Source organism: Coregonus clupeaformis, chromosome 31 (genome assembly GCF_020615455.1).
Source record: "Coregonus clupeaformis isolate EN_2021a chromosome 31, ASM2061545v1, whole genome shotgun sequence".
In the NCBI taxonomy this organism is placed as follows: Eukaryota; Metazoa; Chordata; class Actinopteri; order Salmoniformes; family Salmonidae; genus Coregonus; species Coregonus clupeaformis.
Window position 1 is genome coordinate 14,847,684 of NC_059222.1, and position 26,916 is coordinate 14,874,599.

The 26,916-nt window shown below is 42.8% G+C and overlaps 1 protein-coding gene across 2 annotated transcripts in view; it reads left to right on the forward strand.

Moving 5' to 3' along the window:
* Positions 1-26,916, forward strand: part of galnt2 (UDP-N-acetyl-alpha-D-galactosamine:polypeptide N-acetylgalactosaminyltransferase 2) — a 98,742-nt gene that overhangs the window by 34,941 nt on the left and 36,885 nt on the right. For both annotated transcript variants that reach the window (XM_041858967.2, XM_041858968.2), the window contains exon 2: positions 21,249-21,339. In XM_041858967.2, coding sequence (XP_041714901.1) covers positions 21,249-21,339 — 91 coding nt within the window. The remainder of the gene's footprint in view (positions 1-21,248; positions 21,340-26,916) is intronic.

The window sequence follows — 26,916 nt, forward strand, 5'->3', positions numbered from 1 at the left end:
GCAGAGTCTTGAGTTTCAGCAGGGCGTTATGAAGTGCTACACTACGCTGTGGGCTCCCAGCTCTGCTACACCTTGATAGGGGAAGGCCATTCACTGCACTGTTAGGGCTCCCCTATTTTATGACCCTCCATTGTGTATTTGAAACGCAGAGAAGCAATTTGAAATGCAGAGAAAAAATGATAATTTGTAATCCCTGCCTGGCTGGGTCTGGGGTTTGTCCAGGCAGTGTGTGTCGGTGCCCTGCCCTGAAGGTAGAGCTGTAATGGTCTTCCATTGCAGGGATTCCAAGATAGCCCAGGCTGCTCTCAGATCATCTCGCTACTGAGTATCCAAATGGCTGTGCTGCTGAGATCTCTCTTGATCAATTTCATGCCCAACTGAGCAACATATTGGAGCTATTTTGTGTCCTAAGTATTTACAATTGCACTGAATGTTTGTCTTGAATTGCTCAGGGTGTAATAAAGGCGTATTAGTATAGGCCTAGTTGGAATTTACGTGCAATGAGATCATTTTGCGCTTTTTCACCCATGCTAAAACTTTAGTTATGATGATATAGTCCAACATTTGGCATTTGTTTTGCAGTATCACTGCGAGTCAAGCGAGAAAACTATTATTACTTTTGTGATCTGAAAATACACTATATATACAAAGGTATGTGGAAACCCTTCAAATTAGTGGATTGGGCTATTTCAGCCACACCCGTTGCTGACAGGTGTATAAAATGGAGCACACAGACATGCAATATCCATAGACAAACATTGGCAGTAGAATGGCCTTACTGAAGAGCTCAGTGACTTTCAATGTGGTACCGTCATAGGATGCCACCTTGCCAAGTCAGTTCATAAAATTTCTGCCCAGCTAGAGCTGCCCTGGTCAACTATAAGTGCTGTTATTGTGAAGTGTAAAGTCTAGGAGCAACAACGGCTCAGCCGTGAAGTGGTAGGCCACACAAGCTCATAGAACGGGACCGCCAAGTGCTGAAGCATGTAGCGTGGATAAATCGCCTGTCCTCGGTTGCAATACTCACTACCGAGTTCCAAACTGCCTCTGGAAGCAAGGTCAGAACAAGAACTGTTCGTCGGCAGCTTCATGAAATGTGTTTCCATGGCCGTGCAGCCGCACACAAGCCTAAGATCAATGGAGTGGTGTAAAGCTTGCCACCATTGGACTCTGGAGCAGTGGAAACGTGTTCTCTGGAGTGATGAATCACGTTTCACCATCTGGCAGTCCGACAGACGAATCTGGGTTTGGCGGATGCCAGGAGAACGCTACCTGCCCCAATGCATAGTGCCAACTGTAAAGTTTGGTGGAGGAGGAATAATTGTCTGGGGCTGTTTTTCATGGTTCGGGCTAGGCCCCTTAGTTCCAGTGAGGGGAAATCTTAACGCTACAGCATACAATGACATTCTCAATGATTATGTTGCTTCCAACAGTTTGGGGAAGGCCCATTCCTGTTTCAACATGACAATGCCCCCGTGCACAAAGCGAGGTCCATACAGAAATGGTTTGTCGAGATCGGTGTGGAAGAACTTGACTGGCCTGCACAGAGCCCTGACCTCAACCCCATCGAACACCTTTGGGATGAATTGGAACTCCGAATGCGAGCCAGGCCTAATCGGCCAACATCTGTGGCCGAACTCACTAATGCTCTTGTGGCTGAATGGAAGCAAGTCCCAACATCTAGTGGAAAGCCTTCCCACAAGAGTGGAGGCTGTTATAGCAGCAAAGGGGGGACCACCTCCATATTAATGCCCATGAGTTTGGAATGAGATGTTCGATGAGCAGGTGTCCACATACCTTTGGTCATGTAATGTATTTCCCGGAGTGCATTTTTGACCTTCTGAATAGCCGTAGTAGATGTTATGTGGTGTTTTTGTTGAGTGGGGAGTAGTTTTCTATTGAAATGTATGCAGCTGAGCTGATTACACACAATATAACATGCAGCCTCAAAATGCCCATTTGATGGGCTGGTACAGTGAACTGTGGTGGAATTTATCCTCCCGTTTTCTATAAATCAGGTATCAATGGGCTGTTTTTACTCCTAAAGGGTGTGAAGGATGTACCTCACCCATTAATGCGGCCATTAAACTTAACAACATCATGTTGTGTGTTAAGTGAAGATGACAGCGAACAAGGGCTGGAAGCATCTTTATTTAATTGTTCATTTTTTGGCTGCCATTCCAGATCGACATTAGATTGATGTCTGCTCTTCGGCTGGCGGGTGACCGCTTGACATGCACCATCACTCCAAAGCACTGTGACTCATTTGATGTCTTTTAAGATGTCACTCTTGAGGCACATTTTCATAAGTGTGGCAGCCTCTATTCACCTTGTATAATATGATAAAAGCAGTGATGAAGCCTTAGTGGAGCCCCTACGCGCTTTCGCTTGCAATGTTAAAAGCGTTAGTTAAATACAAGCATCTGGTACGCTCTGTGTGTTTTCTTCCCACTAATCCTTTGAAAAAACCTGACAAAGACTTTAATTCAGAAAGTATTGGTCAAGCTAATCAAAGGCTATAAACAGACTAAGCTGGAAAATGCACAAGTGTAACTTCTTGTTTCATTGATAATTTCAGTCAGTGAGGCAAGACATTTTAACTTCAAATGCCAGGCCTTTGGTTTTGACTGCCACTCACTGAGCTGTAGCCTTCAGTAGCAGCCCATGCATCCTGCACATCTGAAATAACCATGAGGGCAGTGGAAAGATCGCTTTCATTAGACCTGTAGAAAATGACAGGCTTTTGAGATCCTCTCAGTGGGACTATACTTTTGGATGTTTCAGTCAAATTAGACCGTCTGTCACCCACTCGATGTGTAGCTTACTTAACTCAACATAGTATTTTTAACTTTGATCTGTCTTCACACCTGATGTGTGTCCCATGTATTGACCTGCCAATAATGATTACTGTCCATCAGTACTTCCTTCCTTTTCCCTGTAAACCAACATAACACAAGCAGCTCTGCTGTCTCTGCGCTTTAGTGAGCAGCCAATCAGCTCTAATGGCTCCAATGGGAGGAGGTGAGGAGAGGCAGGAAGAGGGACAGAAGACTTTGTACCCACTCTAAGAAAAAGAGTTGTCCGTTATACAGCTGCCATATTTCAACAAGGGAAATTACCCCGCTGTTATCACCAAAATGGTAAGTGGAGTGAGCTTTAGGGTTAGTGGAGTGGGGGACTGGGGATTGAGCTCTCTCCTAAGTCCTGTGAGGAAAAGGAAGAGGGAGATTTCCCCGTTAAGCTGCTGTAATCAAGCACAAAAACAGCATTACTGGGCAGAGCTTTGAACAGGTGGGCACTGCAGTCCCAGCAGAGTTACAAAGAAAAAGCCATATCTCAGACTGGCCAATAAAAAGAAAATATTAAGATGGGCAGTCTGAGATATGGCTTTTTCTTTGCAACTCTGCCTAGAAGATCAGCATCCTGGTGTCGCCTCTTCACTGTTGACGTTGAGGCTGGTGTTTTGCGGGTACTATTTAATGAAGCTGCCAGTTGAGGACCTGTGAGGCGCCTGTTTCTCAAACTAGACACTAATGTATTTGTCCTCTTGCTCAGTTGTGCACCGGGGCCTCCCACTACTCTTTCTATTCTGGTTAGAGCAAGTTTGCGCTGTTCTGTGAAGGGAGTAGTACACAGCGTTGTACGAGATCTTCAGTTTCTTGGCAATTTCTCGTATGGAATAGCCTTCATTTCTCAGAACAAGAATAGACTGATGAGTTTCAGAATAAAGTAATTTGTTTCTGGCCATTTTGAGCCTGTAATCGAACCCACAATTGCTGATGCTCCAGATACTCAACTAGTCTCAAGAAGGCTAGTTTTATTGCTTCTTTAATCAGCACAACAGTTTTCAGCTGTGCTAACATAATTGCAAAAGGGTTTTCTAATGATCAATTAGCGTTTTCTAATGATAAACTTGGATTAGCAAACACAACGTGCCATTGGAACACAGGACTGATGGTTGCTGATAATGGCCTCTGTACGCCTATGTAGATATTCCATTAAAAATCAGCCGTTTCCAGCTACAATAGCCATTTACAGCATTAACAATGTCTACACTGTATTTCTGAACAATTTGATATTATTTTAATGGACAAGAAAATAGCTTTCTCTTTCAAAAACAAGGACATTTCTAAGTGACCCCAAACTTTTGAACGGTGGTGTAGGTTTACTGTAAGGCAGGGACATATCCCAATGGGTACCTCTGAAAATGCGAGGTTACGTTATTTGTTACCTACCATTTACTATCGTCAAGGTGGTGCCTTGGAAATAATCTATAGGTATAGAAGCCTACTCAAGCTCGGTCATTCAACCATTTCTCTGAAGTGTAAATGTAGACTTCAACTTGGGTATTATTAGCGTGATCTGTTCTCACATTCACACGCATGATGGGATTCTGATGTGATGAGGACAAGGTAGGAGCAGAAAAAGTAGACTCCTCAAAAAGCAATTTTTGTTGAAATGAAATCCCAGTAGGTTTGGTATTTCTGAAGAGGTAATGGGGTACCTGGCACCCTGATGTGCAGCTGATGGTGGCAGCTCTTCCTGGTTCCTTAGGCCTCCCGACTCCTGATTTGGTTGTTAAATTAAGTGAAGTCGACCTCTCAGGCAGCTCATTTTTAACTGCCCCCAGCTCCAACTGTGTTCAAAGGCCTCAAGGGTCCCATTGAAAATGCCTTTAGTGATAAATTAGAAACAGCAGGGGGCTTGAAGGAATATCTCTGTGTTTATTCCAAAGCGGCGGATGTCGAAACATGAGGTGGAGTTGGTAACCATAGTTACAAGACTTCTCAGTGAGCTTTGTGTGGACCCTGAGGTGCAGTGTATGCTTTGACGATTTCCCCTGCACGAAACATGCACCACATCTCCGAGATTATAGCTTTACATGCAAAATATGAAACACCAATGATGAGGCTACATTTTAGATGTTCATTTCACTCTCCATCTCTAACATCTGTTTCTATTGCACTTTGACATGAAGAGTTTGATATGGTAAAAAAAAAAAAAACATATCAAACTATTATTTATTATTACAAAATGATTAATTGCATGAGACTCTTATTTGTATAAAGGGTTTGTAATACCTATGTTTTATGAACCTAAGCATGTCATGGGTAGGCTATATAAGTATATTAGGCTGATGCCATAGCCCTGATCATCATTTTGAATAGTGTTATTTTTTCTGTAACATCCAGGGAAGAGTCCTCCGTTTTAACAGGCACTTGCAGGTTGTCATAGCTCAATCCATTCTTGGTTTCTGTGAAATGTCATTACCGCTATTATTGTAGTGGGGTGACAGGTAATTTTCTGCTGTGGTTTTTAACTGCAATTCACATAGGAATTACGCTTCAGTAATCTCACTGACTTGGAAGGACATGAAAGAATCGGAGGAGACGAATTAAAATTAAAAGTGATAGCCTTATTACTTTTTAAAGTACTTTTTCAGCACTATACTGTTTAGCGGTTGTTATCCTTTTTTAAACATTAATAACAGTTATCATTATGGGTATTATTCAAATAGTTCAACAGGATTAGGATGCTGTAGTTTAATATTTTACCATAAAGTGCTTCAAAAGACTATCAAATCCTATTCATAAAGATGGTGCTGTTCTGTCTCTCACATGGTAACAAACTGTCAGTCAGCCGCTTGCCCTCCAGCAGTAATATTTACATTTACATTTATGTCATTTAGCAGACGCTCTTATCCAGAGCGACTTACAAATTGGTGCATTCACCTTATAGCCAGTGGGATAACCACTTTACAATATGTTTATTTTTTCTTTCTTTCTTTGGGGTGGGGTAAGGGGGGGTAGAAGGATAAATTTATCCTATCCCAGAAATTCCTTAAAGAGGTGGGGTTTCAAGTGTCTCCGGAAGGTGGTGAGTGACTCCGCTGTCCTGGCGTCGTGAGGGAGCTTGTTCCACCATTGGGGTGCCAGAGCAGCGAACAGTTTTGACTGGGCTGAGCGGAAACTGTGCTTCCGCAGAGGTAGGGGGGCCAGCAGGCCAGAGGTGGATGAACGCAATGCCCTAGTTTGGGTGTAGGGACTGATGAGAGCCTGAAGGTACGGAGGTGCCGTTCCCCTCACAGCTCCGTAGGCAAGCACCATGGTTTTGTAGCAGATGCGAGCTTCAACTGGAAGAACAGCATCTAGTAAAGATGAGGTCAAGCGTATTGCCTGCCTTGTGAGTAGGGGGGGACGTTGAGAGGGTGAGATCAAAAGAGGAGAGGAGTGGAAAGAAGGAGGCAGAGAGAAATGAGTCAAAGGTAGACGTAGGGAGGTTAAAGTCACCCAGAACTGTGAGGGGTGAGCCATCCTCAGGAAAGGAACTTATCAAGGCATCAAGCTCATTGATGAACTCTCCAAGGGAACCTGGAGGGCGATAAATGACAAGGATGTTAAGCTTGAATGGGCTAGTGACTGTGACAGCATGGAATTCAAATGAGATAGACAGATGGGTCAGGGGAAAAAGAGAGAATGTCCACTTGGGAGAGATGAGGATTCCTGTGCCACCACCCCGCTGACCAGATGCTCTCGGGGTATGCGAGAACACATGGTCAGACGAGGAGAGAGCAGTAGGAGTAGCAGTGTTTTCAGTGGTAATCCATGTTTCCGTCAGCGCCAAGAAGTCGAGGGACTGGAGGGTAGCATAGGCTGAGATGAACTCTGCCATGTTGGCCGCAGAACGGCAGTTCCAGAGGCTGCCGGAGACCTGGAACTCCACGTGGGTCGTGCGTGCAGGAACCACCAGGTTAGAGAGGCAGCAGCCACGCTGTGTGAGGCGTTTGTATAGCTTGTGAGGAGAGGAGAGAACAGGGATAGACAGAGGCATAGTTGACAGGCTACAGAAAATGGCTACAATAATGCAAAGGAGATCGGAATGAAATGAACTAAACATCTGGGAAAGCGAGAGAGCGGGGCCTCCCTCACTTACGTTTCACTGAAACACCCAAATATAACTCTCCCAACTTCCACCTCAGAAACTATAATTGTTGTAAACTACAGTGGTTCAATGTTTTCTAGGAATAGACTAACTTAGTTTATTCAGCTAGCTAACTTGGTACAGTATTCTTCCGTGAAAACCGTCCAGGGCACCTAGTCCTATGACGCCACAGCCAACTAGCATGCCAGCCTCCAACAACACGGTTTAGCACCAATACTCGGTCACAACAAACCACCAGTGTGTCAACACGCCAAGCAGATCATTTGTGTCCGTGTCTAACGTTGTGGGTTAGTCCCGACAGCTTGAGCGAGTCCGTCGTCAACTTATTCAGCCAGTTAGTTAGCTAGAATAGTTAGCATACTAGCTAGCCATTTCTTTCTGCCAACGAAAAAAACCCTCCACCCACGGCACGAACACACAGAGAGAGCCAAGCTAACGTTAACTAGTCACCCATGTCCCGAATTCCCTTGAACGACTCTGGCTATCAGTATGTAAAAACAAAACACAAATGTAGGTTATAACTTACCCCTAGCAGCTACTGTTAGCTAGCCAAGTGCAAAGCTAGCCACTGAATCGACTCAGCCAGTTCGCGTCTGTTCGCTAGGTCGTTCCAGCTATTGTTTAGTTAGCTATCCAGGTAGCAACAAGCTAGCTACATTTCGAGCACAGTAGCTACTTAACGTTAACGCTTCAGACAATGAGGTTAGAAAAACAGCTGAATGGTAGGCATTATTGTATGTAATTATTGTAGGCAGCTAGCTGGCGTAATTACAGGCACTCTTAAGCGTGAAACAACTATCCACAGTTGCTAATAGTTACCAGTAGCTACCCGCTAGCTAGTCCAGGTAGTGGGTTAGCTAGCCTCGTGCTTCACCGGGCTAAGCCGAATACAATACTTACCTACAATAATTACATACAATAACCCACGATAACTACCTACAATACCTAACTACAATCTAACTACATAGTTTAAGCTTTACTCGACACCATATAAGCCAAGCTTACCTCCCGCCAGAGAGAGACACAACCTCACCCAACGAAACTTTAATACACTTAATATGTCATGTTGGTGACTGACTGACTGTCAATCCAGACAACAATAGTGCTTTGACAGAGACTGCTTCTAATAAAGTATAACCTAAAGAACGTGTAATAGTCATGTGAATAAAAGGTGTGGTGTCAACACCTGCCCACTCCCCCTATGCCCCTCCTCCAATCCGTGACTCAAAAAAAAACAACACTTACTCATCAGCAAAACATAATGGGTAGGTTTTTGCTCAGTTTTGTCTCATGGTTTGTTTAAGGTGTTGATGGCCAATATGACACGTCAGTCTGTTTTCTGGCTCTAAAGCCGTGAAAGAGTCCACCTCAAATGCTTCCCAGAAATTAGATTTAGTGCAGAATTCTATCCAAAATCATTTTCTTTAGCTACTGCACTGGACTACTTTCTTTCATCTTCTTATTACAAGGTTCTGATCACATTACGACATCCTTGGTACTAAAGTAACTAGCAAATTTTACTCATTTAACATTGATTTGTACTTCAAAATGATAAATTGCTTGGGATTTTGTTGGGCTCTATGATAACATCTTGGCTTAAGACACTAAAGCCTTGTTTATCTCCTAACAATAGAACATCTATTGCGCTAAATTCATAATCTGAGTAACAATAAAGCTTGTTTTGTCCACAGCGTATTTGCTGCACTCACTTTTCTGCCACATGTAGGTTCATTTGAGGGTCAGAGTCCTAATTCAACATCAGCCTGTGTGACTGTGCATGCAGCCCAGACTGCTAAAAACTATGTTCATACGTTCAACTGAGATCCAACTGAAGATGCTTTCAGTTTCAATTCTGTGAAAATTCATTAAACATGTGCCAGTACTGCACACAGTTAGTTGACGTTGTCGTAAGCAACTTACAAAAAAAAACACCCTATACTTGGTCGTGTTGGCTCAAATCTAATTTCATGAGCATAGTCGACAGTCAATAAGCTAGCTAGACATCAAATGCAATTATGTCTGGTTACAACATGCAATACAATCCCCACAAGCAATCCCGCGGTCTCGTGTTTTATGGCGTAATCAGTGTGTAAAGTCTCTGTTGCATTCCAGAGATGAGGCGACATCATGTTGAAGCTCAAGGTAGGGAGGCCTTTGTGATGACATACAGGAATCACTGTGATTCCAGAGGTCAAGCTGAACTGACTCAGTGGGTCGTCACATGAGAACGGATCCTTCCATTACTCAAGATTATAGGCTAGCGGTTTTAGAACCCTACGAAGTAAAAGCTCTCAAGAAAGAACCGTGACTGATTTTATGTCCTGTCCCCTGGTGATATACTGTAACTGTATGGCAGCTTCATATTCACACTCTTTCTGTACTGTATTGGTTTGACCATGAGTGGTGGGATTGTTTGTGTATGTGTGTGTCATCTGGACAAAGTCTCTGAAGGATACGGATGGGGTTTGTGTTCCAGGTTGGCTCTTAAACTGTAAATGGAACAGACTGGATGCCAGGCGTTAATCTCTGAGAAAGATTGACTGCAAGAAGATTTAGAGTGGCTTATTCATTTAGTCTCTGTCTGCCCCTGAGCTAGGACTAAATTGAGGGGAGACTCTTTGTGTTCTGTGTTTTTTTCACGTCTGCATGTGGTCTTGATGTGGTGACACTACACTCCTGAATCCTGCTGGCCCCAGAGGCTCCTCTGTTGTTTTCTGGTTTTGGTGTTTAAATGGGATGGTATCGGTTTCTCTCAATGGGAAAGTTGCCCTCCTCCCCTTGTGCATTAGTGATAGTCTGCTAATGGACAACTCCAATTTTTTACTCATGAACAGCGAGTCTGTGGCAATGCACAGATCCAAACTGACAGGGAAGCGGCCTCCTACCACAGACTGTTATCACCCAGGTTAATAAGAACTCAGAGAAAGTCATTACACCAGCCAACACACCAATCTGCTCCGAACAGAGCCTTAAGGAACAGAATGGAGTATAACAGCTTCAGATTGTTTCATTACAAAAGATGCAGATTTACAAAAGGGTGAACAAAACGTCTACTATTATCATGGGTGTTGCATTTGCAAACTTCAAGTGAGTCTTTACAATATGGAAATGAGTGTGTCTGTTTACCATTCTAGCTCTTAATTAGAATAGCAAAAATGTGAATCCTATTTGCATCGATCGAGGGTACGAAACTCACTTGACAGGCCAGAGCATTCCATTTTAATTAGTACTGTATCTTCGGGTCACAGCCGCCGCCTCCATTGTCATCCCGGCTGACATTCTCAGGTCAAGCCGGACTCTGGCGGCTCAACACAGGGCTTAAGTGGCTTTCAGCCAGAGCGAGTTGGGAAGTGAGAGCATTGAGGTGGCTTGTCACCATGCGGAGGAGACAGAGGATGCCTTGGCCTGATCTACTGACTGTGGCCATTACAGTAATGCAGTTGTTCTGGACCTGATTAGAGGCTCTGTCTCTGGGCAGGAGTAAGGCAGCCATGCCTGAGCTCTTCAGTGGCTCAGTGTTAAGTGTCTGGGCCAGGTGGTATTCATTAAGCCCTCTGCTTTCTCAGCACCAGGGCCCTGGGCAGAAAACTGATGGTTGTTTCTTCTCTCTCGCTCCTCCATTCCATCACTTGAAAAGATTTCCAGAAGATTCCGACCCTACCGTTACGCTTGTTTACACTGAGCTGCACTGAGGTCGGAACGCAATCATGGTTACGTTAAGACACTGTGATGCCGGCGCTAGATATGGGTCGGAAAACGTACCTCAATGCAGGGATGGGATATGCCACTGTACTCCAAATTGTACCTTTATCCACATCGCTATATCAAAAAGCTTGAAATACTACAATTTTTGTCATCCTCATGCTAATTGGCGGTTAATCTATTATTGATATCCTAGCTGTGATAACATTAGTGATATAATTCCTCATGTTCCTCCAACAAAGCCATCCAATTATACACCACTATACCAATGGACTGCCAAGTTTCCAGATGACAATCACTGAGGCTCGTGGCGATGAATGAGCCAAAAGAGACTCCGTTGTGGTGTGCCCAAATGGTGGCCATAAGAATGTGTAATGTTAGATCACAGTCAGCCCAAGGCGTCCTGCTGCAAGTGATTTGGCTAATAATCTTCAATTGTTGGGGATGAGTCAAAGACTTGCTGAGCAATCAGTGAGGGAGATAGCCTGTTGGCTAACATATGCAAGAAACAACCCAATTTTGCTCAAATGACTTTGAGTGACGTCTGATTTCAGAGGAAGTTTGATTCATTTTTCGTTAGTCTGTCCAGAGTGCACTGCAGATTACTCCACCATCTGTTTGAAATCAGCCCCAGAACCGAGGACTCGTCAGATTGACTTCGCTAAAAATAAAAAAGAGAACAGAAGAGAAGTGAAAGACCTTCTCTGTCTGCTGAATGTCAACATTTTAGCCATGATTACTTGTACCGAATAATTTTGCCATCAGAGGCAGCGTTTTGGCAGAAGACAGCCTTTCATAAATGTATTTTTCTAATTGATTCCTTGATTAAGTTAAGCTTGTGCTGACCATTTTACCTGCCCATGCCAGATGAGTCATTAATGAGGGTTAAATATAGCTAGGCATTTTTTTTACACAGAGTTTATAGAGTTTTCTGGTTAGCTAAGGTGCTGTATATACACTACCAGTCAAAAGTTTGGACACACCTACTCATTCAAGGGTTTTTCTTTATTTTTACAATTTTTTACATTGTAGAATAATAGTGAAGACATCAAAACTATGAAATAACACATATGGAATCATGTAGTAAACAAAACAGTGTTAAACAAATCAAAATATGTTATATTTGAGATTCTTCAAAATAGCCACCCTTTGCCTTGATGACAGCTTTGCACACTCTTGGCATTCTCTCAACCAGCTTCATGAGGTAGTCACCTGGAATGCATTTCAATTAACAGATGTGCCTTCTTAAAAGTTAATTTGTGGAATTTCTTTCTTTCCAAGTCAATATTATGGCAAGAACAGCTCAAGTAAGCAAAGAGAAACGACAGTCCATCATTACTTTAAGACATTTGAACTTTGAAAGTTTCTTCAAGTGCAGTCGCAAACACCATCAAGCGCTATGATGAAACTGGCTCTCATGAGGACCGCCACAGGAATGGAAGACCCAGAGTTACCTCTGCTGCAGAGGATAAGTTCATTAGAGTTACCAGCCTCAGAAATTGCAGCCCAAATAAATGCTTCACAGAGTTCAAGTCACAGACACATCTCAACCTCATCTGTTCAGAGGGGACTGTGTGAATCAGGCCTTCATGGTCAAATTCCTTCAAAGAAACCACTACTAAAGGACACCAATAAGAAGAAGAGACTTGCTTGGGTCAAGAAACACGAGCAATGGACACTTGACCGATGGAAATTTGTCCTTTGGTCTGGAGTCCAAATTGGAGATGTTTGGTTCTAACCGCCGTGTCTTTGTGAGACGCGGTGTGGTTTGAATGGATGATCTCCGCATGTGTAGTTCCCACTGTAAAGCATGGAGGAGGAGGTGTTATGGTGTGGGGGTGCTTTGCTGGTGACACTGTCTGTGATCTATTTAGAATTCAAGGCACACTTAACCAGCATGGCTACCACAGCATTCTGCAGCGATACGCCATCCCATCTGTTTTGGGCTTAGTGGGACTATCATTTGTTTTTTAACAGGACAATGACCCAACACACCTCCAGGCGGTGTAAGGGCTATTATACCATGAAGGAGAGTGATGGAGTGCTGCATCAGATGACCTGGCCTCCACAATCCCCCGACCTCAATCTAATTGAGATGGTTTGGGATGAGTCGGACGGCAGAGTGAAGGAAAAGCAACCAACAAGTGCTCAGCATATGTGGGAACTCCTTCAAGACTGTAGGAAAAGCATTCCAGGTAAAGCTGGTTGAGAGAATGCCAAGAGTGTGAAAAGCTGTCATCAAGGCAAAGGGTGGCTATTTGAAGAATCTCAAATATAAAATATATTTTGATTTGTTTAACACTTTTTTGGTTGCTACATGATTCCAAATGTGTTATTTCACTATTATTCTACAAAATAATAAAGAAAAACCCTTGAATGAGTAGGTGTATCCAAACTTTTGACTGGTTTTGTAGTGTTCTGGGCATAGCAGAAAGGTCCACGTCTAAGGCCGCATTCACCAAGACACATTCATGAGCATTAAGATATAAATATATTGTGTGCAACAGAACATGCGTATTGGACATCGTGTCGGTTCTATTCATCGCATTTCTATCTGCAACTTTCAGTATGTTTGAACGAACCCTCCTGAACCCGATTTTCAGGTGAAGTGTGAAGCAGGTTTTCTTGTTTGGTTTTCCATCTGTGGTGAGCTGTGGTGGTTAGGTCTGGCTGTGGTGGTTTGTCACATTCATGGCATCAGTGAATGTCTGTCTGAGCAGTCTGGCTGACTGCGTGGTTCATGAGAAGTACACAGAGAACTGTTTAGCTAAATTAGAAAATACAAACTTTGTCTGAGGTCTGCTATTGCTCTGGTGCTGTTTGATCACTTTGTATGGCTGTTTACGTTTGAATAAGCCTAAATGGTTGACTTCTCTCCATCACCATCTCGTAGCTTGTCAGCATCTTGAAATTACCTTTGCAAATCACTCCATTGCTGTCAGTGGGTGACGCAAATACCTTTTCAGTTGTCCATCGGTAAAAGCCTGCACTGTGTGAGAGATGAGCTATAAGAACTGAGAGATGAGCTATAAGAACATTTAAAGATTCCAAGTCTGTTCACAGATATGTAGACACTTCACCTTGTGTTTTTATGCCGAAATGTGAAATGTATGAATAACATAATTCACACTACACGCTTTACATCATATAGCCTAGTCATCATAGTGTTGCCTGGCTCCTACATTTCAGCATCTGCAGCACCATAAACCAGTGTGTACAAGAATACCCTCAAGATGCATACTTTGTCATTAACCTAACCGAAGTTGGCAACCGAAGATGGTGTTGGCGGTCTCTTTCAATGTATCTTTGAATAACGGGACTTGTGTGTGCTGTACATGCACATGCTGTAGTCCAGTTCTGCAGCCCTGTCTAGCCAGGCAAATATAATCCATCTGAGCACAGTTGGTGTGAGGCCAACCTTCCTTTGCCTCCTCTCTCTCTCTCTCTCTGGGATGTTCAGGCTGATGTTATTAGGGGGAATGGTTCTCCTCCTCCCAGCTCTAAGAGGTGTGCTCACTGTTCATTGCAGGACTTTCAGCCATGTATCTAGAGACACCATCGAAACCCACTTAAGGCTTCAGGTTCCACAGATCCTAACCTCTTAACAAAGCTGGCTTCATCTGCAAATGTGGACATTCAGTCTTCAGTCTCTCCCCTAAGAGTAGCTTACTATTGGCTATGATGGCATTGGCAAGCAATATGTTAACTCCATGCATACTGTATAATTCAGAGCTTGTATGTATTCTTACTCCTAAATGGGTACACCTGTTATTTAAAGCAATTATGTAATTTACTCTCCGAGACACGACCCTGGGATTGACATCTGATTTTACTGTGCAAGTGTTTTTCTCCTGTCACTGGTTCACAACGTTCTGAGGAAACTTATTTGTTTCGCGCTGATGAACCCGGTAACACAACTATTTTAGTACCGTATGACAAGGACAGTTCAGTTAAGACAAGTGCTAGGTCATCCTACCTGTTCTATCAGCAGGGCTTGTAAATATTTAAATGGCTTTTAGTGTTAGTGGCAGACTCTTCTTGAGGAATGCATCTGTGTTCTTTTAACCGATACATTCTCTTCTTGTCTCTACAGTAGTTCAAGCTTGTCATGACCCCACATATTCCTACATAACCCTAACAGCTGTGTCGGATACATAACATTTCCTGATCTCTGAAGAACACTCCAAAGCTACTCTTCTACTCTCTTCCATATCCTCTACTCTCTTCTACTCTCGTTCTACAGTTCCCGGTATCAACTGAAGCTGCAGCCCCCCCCCCAGCATCCTCAGAGAAGAGGGGCAATTCTTGGTTGAATTTTGCTTCTCTTCATCCTCTGCACCAGCCTGCCTTCCACAGACTAGCCTGAAAGAGCCTCCAGTCTGGCTGCTGCCTGCTAATGCCCCCTGGCAGTGCATGTATGGCTCAGCGAGGGGGAACAGTTGCTGTGGGGTTACACCATGCCAACTGAGATGGATGTTCCTCTTGGCTCTCTGCATTCACACCTGCTTTCTCCCCCGATTGGCTCCCATACCTGAAATGGCCCTGAATCACAAAGATTACATAATGGGAGTCAGGCAGGCCAAAAACTAGAATAGAATTTACTGTAGTAGTCTACATTTACATTTACATTTTAGTCATTTAGCAGACGCTCTTAGCCAGAGCGACTTACAGGAGCAATTAGGGTTAAGTGCCTTGCTTAAGGGCACATCGACAGATTTGTCACCTAGTCGGCTCGGGGATTAAAACCAGCGACCTTTCGGTTACTGGCACAACGCTCTTACCCACTAAGCTACCTGCCGTCTACTACTGTACCAGATCAGATCAATGATGTACCAGATAGATGGTAGCATTGCTGTTCATAGCAGGGCGTACATACTACAGTGTCTAATGTAATAGCAAAGCACAGCAGGGAATAGCAGAGCTAAAAGCTTAGTTTAGTCAAATTGATTCAATTGAGTTTTTTTGTCACTGGCCTACACACAATTCTCCATAATGTCAAAGTGGATTTTATTTTTTACAAATTACTTAAAAATGAAAAGCTGAAATGTCTAGAGTCAATAAATATTCAACCTGTTTGTTTATGGCAAGCCTAATTAAGTTAATTAATAAGTTATTAATTACACTACAAAGATATAGGCGTCCTTCTTAACCAGAGCATGTGAGCAGAGTTGAGCGGTTGGAAATCCAGCTCAGCGCTCACAGAAAAAAAAAAATGGCGCTACAAATTCGCTCCATTCATTAAGATCCCAATTTAACCAGCACCCATCTATTTTTGTGACTACCTGGACCTACCAATTGTTTTTTAAGTATTGAAACCAAACCATATGGATTTGAATGAAAAGTATTTGAATAAACATGAAAAGGTGAATGTAAGAAACAAACATAATTTCAAATAGGCTACATGTTATATTAAACAGCATATAAACACTCTAAATAGGTCAGGAGCCAGACAGGGAGCATGAGAAGGAACGTAAATGAATTATTTAGGCTATTTTATTTCAATTATTTCAAGGCTATAGCCTACAAAGAAATACATTGTGAAGCATTTGCGAGTGTAACACAATAGTCTGGTAGGGACATAAAGGGCTCAGCATTTAAACAACATTTTGTTGTATTCAATCATTATAGTCTATAAATTGCACATATAGGCTGTGACTTACTTATAATTAAATACAAATTAAATGAAAAACAACTTTTTGAAATCATTTTTAGAATTAATTTTTAGAAACACGAGTTTGGCCAATCTGTGGCTTCAGGCTCATGCGAATGTGCCTGGAGAGCAGGCCAGCAGCGGAGAATATCCTCTCCACCCCTCCAGAGCCACTGGGGATGCTGACCACCCTTTGGCCACTCTTGCCAGGCTGGGCAGAGATGCAGAGTTGTTTTTTAATTTTTCTATAGGTAGGCCTAAAGGTTTTTAGGCAAAATAACCCAATCAAAACGGAAAGCTCCTTGAACGTGGGAATATGCCAGGCCTATTGGGCCAAAATCAATTATGGCCTATTGTATAGATAATAGAACAAAAATGAACGAAACGTTTAAGAGATCTGATTTTTAGTTTATAAATACTTTGCTACAATGACATACTTAGTTATCTACCCACTTCATTCCTTTATTTTAGCATGTGCACTTAGTAAGTACACAATCATGCTTTTGGGATAAGTGTCTTTTCAGATTCTTTAGTTGTGGACACTACATCACCGCACTCCCTCTCTTGCTCTTGGTCCTCATCTTTGTAAGTCACCTTGATTTAGCACCTGTGTGTTTTATCAGTTTCTTAATGAAAATATTTAGCGAACTCCATGACAGTAGCTAAAGCAAGGGGCTATAGCAGCACACAAGTAGACTACAAATGCATGCTTGGTTTGGCATGCCCTGAGCTCATGAAGTGAGTGCTACTAGAGCGAAATTGGAGCGGGCGAGAGCAGACGCTCCAGCCTTTGCGAATTGGGCACGCTCCGCTCCTCACTCCGCTCCAGCTCTGCTCACATACGCTGTTCCTAACTCCGTTGTCGGAGAGGAAGGAAACCGCTCAGGGATTTCACTGGGGCCAATGGTGACTTTTAAAACAGTTACAGAGTTTAATGGCTGTGATAGAAAACTGAGGATGGATCAACAACATTGTAGATACTCCACAATACTAATCTAATTGACAGAGTGAAAAGAAGGAAGCCTGTACATAATACAAATATTCCAAAACATGCATCCTGTTTGTAAAGTCATTCACTTTTTGTCCTGAATACAAAGTGTTATGTTTGGGGCAAATCCAATACAACACATTACTGAGTACCACTCTCCATATTTTCAAGCATTGTGGTGGCTGCATCATGTTATGGGTGTGCTTGTAATTGTTAAGGACTGGGGAGTTTTTCAGGATAAGCAAGAAATGGAATAGAGCTAAGCACAGGCAAACTTCTAGAGGGAAACCTGGTTCAATCTGCTTTCCACCAGACACTGGGAGATGAATTCACCTTTCAGCAGAACAATAACCTAAAACAAAAGGCCAAATCTACACTGGAGTTGATAACCAAGAAGACTGTGAATGTTCCTGAGTGGCAGTGTTACAGTTTTGACTTAAATCTGCTTGAAAATCTATGGCAAGACTTGAAAAAGATTGTCTAGCAATGATCAACAACCAACTTGATACATTTTTTAAAATAAAAATGGGCAAATATTGTACAATCCAGGTGTGCAAAGCTCTTAGAGACTTACCCAGAAGGACTCACAGCTGTAATCGCTGCCAAAGTTGATTCAGGGGTGTGAATACTTATGTAAATGAGATATTTCTGTATTTCATTTTGAATAAATATGCAAAAATGTCTAAAAACATGTTTTTACTTTGTCATTATGGGGTATTGTGTGTAGATGGGTGAGAAAATCAATTTTAATTTCAGGCTGTAACAAAACATAATGTGAAATAAGTCAAGGAGTATGAGTACTTTCTGAAGCCACCTTAAGAAATATTATCAGAACGCATAATTATGCTCTAAAAGAAATGCATCACATTTTTCTTAATTGTTGGTGATTCACAGGACATTAAGTACTCATTCATGCTCCTCTGTCTAAATATATAGCTTTTTGATAAGATATGATAATAGTTAATATGTTCAAATGCTGAGCATCTAAATGCTTTTCTTTGCCACAGCCACCTGTACATTTTGGCCTGACTGAGGGGACCAGTCGAACAGACCAGATGCTGATCGTGTTTTGCAATGCGTGGGCTTCTGGACAGGGCTTCAGTAGCTTGCTCTCTGTCCATACCATCCCGCCTGTTTTGTTTATTTACTGCTAATCTTGGCAAGAGCCCTTCTTCTTGAGTTATTACCAAGCCAGCCCACGTTGTGTTACAGGCTTGCAGTTCTGCAGTGGGTCACCGTTTGGCTTGGCCCATGCTCTCATTGTCAGTGCGGCCATATTTCCCAACAGTTTGTCATGGAGGCAGGCGAGAATGAACAAATGGGCTCTATGCTGATTCCAAAGCCTCGTGCAGTGTGGGGAATCTTCACTGGCTTTGTGCTGGCACACAACTCCTGTGTGTTCTAATACTGATGGAAATCCCTTTGGCTGTTTAGTCACTGACTGTCCTTCTGCTTTTGTTTCTGCCGTGACATCAGATTGGCAGCCACTCCTCATAGGCAATTTACATTTCCTCTCCTTCGCATTCTGTTCTGTGAATCCTCATATAAATTATTGTTGTGGATCCAATGATGCACCTGGCGATGATTGGAATGTTCAAGAGCACCTGCATCAGTTTTTGTAGTCTAGACAGTTTCTATCAGTTTCTCCTGATGATGGTAATAGACAAGGAGACAACATGTGTTTTGTCCATTAGATTGTATCAAACATGCAGTTTTTTTGTATATGGGTGTAATTTATACTCTGTGTGTCTGACCCAAAATACCATACAGAAAAACTTTTTGTCTGACTCTTGAGAAGGTCTAATGCAGGGGTGTCAAACTCATTTTAGCTCAGGGGCCACATGGAGGAAAATCTATTCCCAAGTGGGCCGGACCGGAAAAATCATGGTATATATAACTTAAAAACAACAACTTCAGATTGTTTTCTTTGTTTTAATACGATCAACATACAACATAAAGCTGGAGCCTGAGGACAGTGTGTCCAAAATAGTACAAGCACAACATCACTATTAATCACAAAACACGTCAAGTTTATTTGAAAATTCTAAAGAAAAAGAACACAAACACACAATGCCTCAGTGATTAACAGAACTGTTTCACAGATCACAGAACTATATCAGGGGGTCATTTCTCAGGCAGAAATGTAGATAAAAAGAATGAAATCCTGTTCCCCAAACAAGTGCAAGAACCACAGAGTCAAGAATAGGTTAAATATACAAATAAAATCAATTAAAAACAATAGCACATCAACATAAAAACATATAAACATAAAGCTGGAGCCTGAGGACAGTGTGTCCAAAAGCACAACATCACTATTAATCATAAAACACCTCAAGTAATTTGAAAGTTCTGAGGACAAAGAACACACAAACACACAATGCCTCAGTGATTCACAGAAGTATATCACAGATCACATAACTATATCAGGGTGTCTCATGTAGCACTTTAAGTGGGGTTGCATAGTTTATTTGACTCCTCATACCTGGCATCTTTTAACTTTCACCAGCGCATCAATATCAGGCGTCACATCCTGAGTGGCAGCCAACTTCAGGATGTGATTCAAGTGCTTGTGCGTGAGCCTTGAGCGCAGCTTTGTTTTATTTATGCTCATTACAGAGAAAACTTGCTCACAAAGATATGTGGTTCCAAACATATGACGGCGCACCATCTGTAGCCAGGCTGACAGCGCGGGACCAGTCCACTCCGACCCTGTCCAGCGCGCCGACGAGTGCGCTAAAAATATCAGCTGCTGTCGTTGTATCTGTCATCGGCACCAACTCCACGAACTCCTCGGTGACGGTCAATGTGTCATCAACTCCACGGATGAAAATGGCCAGTTGTGCAACATCTGTAATGTCCGTGCTTTCATCAATTGCAACTGAAAACGCAATAAATGACTTTGCTTTTTGCTTCAACTGGCTGTCCAAATCCACTGAAAGATCGGAAATCCTGTCTGCAACTGTGTTTCTTGTCAGGCTGATATTTACAAAAGCCTGGCACTTTTCAGGGCACACAATCTCAGCTGCCTTCACAAATTCACCCTCACTAAATGGTTTTGAAGCCACTGCGATTTCATTAGCAATGAGGTAGCTAGCTTTCACTGCAGCGTCACTGATGTCTCGGCTGTGAGTAAACACAGACTTGACCTACTTGCTCTGACCCGGTATAAACAGTTAGCTTGCTTAACACAATTGCTATTGCGCCATCCAGTGGACACAATTGGAACAGCAGTTTATTTTATTAAAAATTGCAGCGCATTTTTATACTTTACAAAATCATCTCGCGGGCCGGATTAAACCCGTTTGCGGGCCTGATCCGGCCCGCGGGCCGGACGTTTGACACCCCTGGTCTAATGCATGACTCAACGTACAAATTGTGAAGTTATTTGAATCGCTGTGAGTCCTAAGCTGAATAAGACATGCCCTCTGTCCTTCCTCTGTCCATCTGGTTTGGATAAGTAGCCTGCGTTCTAAGTTCTTGAATGTAAATTGAATGACAGTGAACTGTCTGTCATCGGATCACTGTTCCTTTTTCTTCATCAAGATGCTTGTGAGAAACACACTTACATTTTAAAAGCTTCTCGAAGCAGCGCAATGCCAGGTCAGGGGCATCTCGTTGCCAGAGTAACATGATGATGCAAATCATGCATTTGTAATTCCACAGTTAACCTTGAACAAATAAATCAATAACACCAACTGGGAACTAGAAAGACTAAAGTATTCTAAAAGCTTTTTCTAACCATTTGCTTTCAGAATTAGTCTGGGAAATGTGCTTAACATTCTCGGTTTAAACTACTCAGACGACATGTCATTGAGGGACACTGCTATTTATGAAACATGGGGTGAACATTTTCTATCTTTAGATCATCCTTTTCTGAGGAGGGCAAGAATATATTTTCCACTGAATGTAAAAAGTTACCTTCTCTATGTGTTTCTATATTCATGTGTCTTTGTGTTTCTTTGACAGGATGACTGGAACGCTATTGACTCATCAAATCAGGCCCAGGCCCACAGCAACGCAGATGACAAAACCCACAGCCTGGAGACACTCCCCCCAGGTAAGAGACAGATATCCCAGCCCAGCCAGGCATCCCACAGTGCCATCCTTTCTGATTAGCCCTTCCATTTACACACAGGCACAGGAGAGTCCCGTTGAGAAAATCAATCGACATGTTGTTCAACCTACTTTGCAATAGAGCAGGGTGTCAGCTGTGGCTCTGTTTAAAACGAGTAAACTACCTTTACTGTTTACAAGGTCAGGGCTAATTATGCAAGGTGTGTGTATAGGAATGCTATGAAAAGCGCCTGAATTCATCTTGGCGTTTTTAAGTGTGTCTGATCTTTGTCCCCAAGTAGAAAAGCCCCTGTCGTACCAATTTGCCAGCCCATGCGCTCAACCGAACCGGGATCCAATTTAGCAGGGCTGCTTAATGCATTAAGCCTCAGGTGTAAGCATATGCTGACTTTATAGGCTTTTCCTGCATTTAAAAAAGCAACATGCAATGTATGGAGGGACATAAATTGCAGTATTTTTACAATCAGAACTGTGACTGTCACATTCTCTCCTTGGCAAGGTAGTCCTGGGAGAGCTGTTCCATTTCATTTATGTCATAAACATTCCTTGTTTTCTGTAAAGGTAGGGCATGGAGAAAAATCATTCCCATCTGCTTTTGTTTCCTGTACATTACAGTGAGGGGAAAAAAGTATTTGATCCCCTGCTGATTTGGTACGTTTGCCCACTGACAAAGACATGATCAGTCTATAATTGTAATGGTAGGTTTATTTGAACAGTGAGAGACAGAATAACAACAACAAAATCCAGAAAAACGCATGACAAAAATGTTATGAATTGATTTAAATTTTAATGAGGGAAATAAGTATTTGACCCCTCTGCAAAACATGACTTAGTACTTGGTGGCAAAACCCTTGTTGGCAATCACAGAGGTCAGACGTTTCTTGTAGTTGGCCACCAGGTTTGCACACATCTCAGGAGGGATTTTGTCCCACTCCTCTTTGCAGATCTTCTCCAAGTCATTAAGGTTTCGAGGCTGACGTTTGGCAACTCGAACCTTCAGCTCCCTCCACAGATTTTCTATGGGATTAAGGTCTGGAGACTGGCTAGGCCACTCCAGGACCTTAATGTGCTTCTTCTTGAGCCACTCCTTTGTTGCCTTGGCCATGTGTTTTGGGTCATTGTCATGCTGGAATACCCATCCACGACCCATTTTCAATGCCCTGGCTGAGGGAAGGAGGTTCTCACCCAAGATTTGACGGTACATGGCCCCGTCCATCGTCCCTTTAATGCAGTGAAGTTGTCCTGTCCCCTTAGCAGAAAAACACCCCCAAAGCATAATGTTTCCACGTCCATGTTTGACGGTAGGGATGGTGTTCTTGGGGTCATAGGCAGCATTCCTCCTCCTCCAAACACGGCGAGTTGAGTTGATGCCAAAGTGCTCGATTTTGGTCTCATCTGACCACAACACTTTCACCCAGTTCTTCTCTGAATCATTCAGATGTTCATTGGCAAACTTCAGACGGGCCTGTATATGTGCTTTCTTGAGCAGGGGGACCTTGCGGGCACTGCAGGATTTCAGTCCTTCACGGCGTGGTGTGTTACCAATTGTTTTCTTGGTGACTATGGTCCCAGCTGCCTTGAGATCATTGACAAGATCCTCCCGTGTAGTTCTGGGCTGATTCCTCACCGTTCTCATGATCATTGCAACTCCACGAGGTGAGATCTTGCATGGAGCCCCAGGCCGAGGGAGATTGACAGTTATTTTGTATTTCTTCCATTTGCGAATAATCGCACCAACTGTTGTCACCTTATCACCAAGCTGCTTGGCAATGGTCTTGTAGCCCATTCCAGCCTTGTGTAGGTCTACAATATTGTCCTTGACATCCTTGGAGAGCTCTTTGGTCATGGCCATGGTGGAGAGTTTGGAATCTGATTGATTGATTGCTTCTATGGACAGGTGTCTTTTATACAGGTAACAAACTGAGATTAGAAGCACTCCCTTTAAGAGTGTGCTCCTAATCTCAGCTCGTTACCTGTATAAAAGACACCTGGGAGCCAGAAATCTTTCTGATTGAGAGGGGGTCAAATACTTATTTCCCTCATTAAAATGCAAATCAATTTATAACATTTTTGACATGCGTTTTTCTGGATTTTTTTATTGTTATTCTGTCTCTCACTGTTCAAATAAACCTATCATTAAAATTATAGACTGATCATTTCTTTGTCAGTGGGCAAACATACAAAATCAGCAGGGGATCAAATACTTTTTTCCCCTCACTGTATGTAGAAAATAATGCCCTGGGGTGTAGTTCCAGGGATTTATCACTATTCAATTGTGTCTTGTTTCAATGGCTCATGTTATTTAGGTCACTCGGCTTAACACTCAAGTTTGAGTGAAACAAAGAATTCACAGAAGGATGCCCATTTTTAATTAAGCTCATTTCTAGATGGCCTAATGTACAATTACTCCTTTTTTGGCTGCGAGAGTAAGTATAATGGAATGTCTGTGAAAATTGCCTTTTAATTAGCCTGTTCTCTCTGCTATCAAATCAAAATCAAACCAAATTGTATTTGTCACAGGGGCCAAATACAACTGGTGTAAACTTTACCATGAAATGCTTGCTTAGGAGCCCTTCCCAACAATGCAGAGTTTAAAAATAAAATGGTAACACAAGGAATAAAATAAAATACACAAGAATGGAGCTACAGTGAGGGAAAAAAAGTATTTGATCCCCTGCTGATTTTGTACGTTTGCCCACTGACAAAGAAATGATCAGTTTATAATTTTAATGGTAGGTTTATCTGAACAGTGAGAGACAGAATAACAAACAAAAAATCCAGAAAAACGCATGTCAAAAATTATATAAATTGATTTGCATTTTAATGAGGGAAATAAGTATTTGACCCCCTCTCAATCAGAAAGATTTCTGGCTCCCAGGTGTCTTTTATACAGGTAACGAGCTGAGATTAGGAGCACACTCTTAAAGGGAGTGCTCCTAATCTCAGCTTGTTACCTGTATAAAAGACACCTGTCCACAGAAGCAATCAATCAGTCAGATTCCAAACTCTCTACCATGGCCAAGACCAAAGAGCTCTCCAAGGATGTCAGGGACAAGATTGTAGACCTACACAAGGCTGGAATGGGCTACAAGACCATGGCCAAGCAGCTTGGTGAGAAGATGACAACAGTTGGTGCGATTATTCGCAAATGGAAGAAACACAAAATAATTGTCAATCTCCCTCAGCCAGGGGCTCCATGCAAGATCTCACCTCGTGGAGTTGCAATGATCATGAGAACGGTGAGGAATCAGCCCAGAACTATACGGGAGGATCTTGTCAAAGATCTCAAGGCAGCTGGGACCATAGTCACCAAGAAAACAATTGGTAACACACTACGCCGTGAAGGACTGAAATCCTGCAGCGCCTGCAAGGTCCCCCTGCTCAAGAAAGCACATATACAGGGCCCGTCTGAAGTTTGCCAATTATCATCTGAATGATTCAGAGGAGAACTGGGTGAAAGTGTTGTGGTCAGATGAGACCAAAATCGAGCACTTTGGCATCAACTCAACTCGCCGTGTTTGGAGGAGGAGGAATGCTGCCTATGACCCCAAGAACACCATCCCCACCGTCAAACATGGAGGTGGAAACATTATGTTTTGTGGGTGTTTTTCTGCTAAGGGGACAGGATAACTTCACTGCATCAAAGGGACGATGGACGGGGCCATGTACCGTCAAATCTTGGGTGAGAACCTCCTTCCGTCAGCCAGGGCATTGAAAATGGGTCGTAGATGGGTATTCCAGCATGACAATGATCCAAAACACACGGCCAAGGTAACAAAGGAGTGGCTCAAGAAGAAGCACATTAAGGTCCTGGAGTGGCCTAGCCAGTCTCCAGACCTTAATCCCATAGAAAATCTGTGGAGGGAGCTGAAGGTTCGAGTTGCCAAATGTCAGCCTCGAAACCTTAATGACTTGGAGAAGATCTGCAAAGAGGAGTGGAACAAAATCCCTCCTGAGATGTGTGCAAACCTGGTGGCCAACTACAAGAAACGTCTGACCTCTGTGATTGCCAACAAGGGTTTTGCCACCAAGTACTAAGTCAATGTTTGCAGAGGGGTCAAATACTTATTTCCCTCATTAAAATGCAAATCAATTTATAACATTTTTGACATGCGTTTTTCTGGATTTTTTTATTGTTATTCTGTCTCTCACTGTTCAAATAAACCTATCATTAAAATTATAGACTGATCATTTCTTTGTCAGTGGGCAAACGTACAAAATCAGCAGGGGATCAAATACTTTTTTCCCTCACTGTATATACAGACTGCCAATACCAGATCAATGTGCAGAGGTATGAGGTATTTGAGGTATACTGAACAAAAATATATACGCAGCATGTAAATTGTTGGTCCCATGTTTCATGAGCTGAAATAAAATATCCCCAACATTTTCCATCAGCACAAAAAGCTTATTGCTCTCATTCTGTGCACACATTTGTTTACATCCCTGTTAGTGAGCATTTCTCATTTTCCAAGATAATCCATCCACCTGACAGGTGTAGCATATCAAGAAGCTGATTAAACATCATTATCATTACACAGGTGCACTTTGTGCTGGGGACAAAAGGATACTCTAAAATGTGCTGTTTTGTCACACAACACACTGCCACAGATGTCTCAAGTTTAGAGGGGGCGTGCAATTGGTATGCTGACTGCAGGAATGTCCACCAGAGCTGTTGCCAGAGAATGTAATGTTAATTTCTATACCATATACCATATACCATACCATAACGTCGTTTTAGAGAATTTGGCAGTACGTCCAACCGGCCTCACAACCGCAGACCATGTGTAACCACGCCACCCAGGACCTCTACTTCCGGCTTCTTTACCTGCGGAATCGTCTGAGACCAGCCACCTGGACAGCTGATGAAACTGAGGAGTATTTCTGTCTGTAATAAAGCCCTTTTGTGGGGGGGAAAACACATTCTGATTTGCTGGGCCTGCCTCCCCAGTGGATGGGCCTATGCCCTCTCAGGCCCACCCGTGGCTGCACCCCTTCCCAGTCATGTGAAATCCATACAGTGCGGAAAGTATTCAAACCCCTTGACTTTTTCCAAATGTTGTTACGTTACAGTCTTATTCTAAAATTGATTAAATCGTCTACACACAATACCCCATAATGACAAAGCAAAAACAGGTTATTTGAAATTTTGGCAACAAAAACGTTAATCACATTTACATAAGTATTCAGACCCGTTACTCAGTACTTTGTTGAAGCACCTTTGGCAGTGATTACAGCCTCGAGTCTTCTTGGGGATGACGCTACAATCTTGGCACACCTGTATTTGGGGAGTTTCTCCCATTCTTCTCTGCAGATCCTCTCAAGCTCTGTCAGGTTGGATGTGGAGTGTCGCTGCACAGCTAATTTCAGGTCTCTCCAGATTGGGTTCAAGTCCGAGCTCTGGCTGGGCCACTTAACGACATTCAGAGACTTGTCCCAAAGCCACTCCTGCGTTGTCTTGGCTGTGTGCTTAGGGTCATTCTGCTGTTGGAAGGTGAACCTTCACCCCCTGTCTAAGGTCCTGTGTGCTTCAAGGATCTCTCTGTACTTTGCCCCTTTC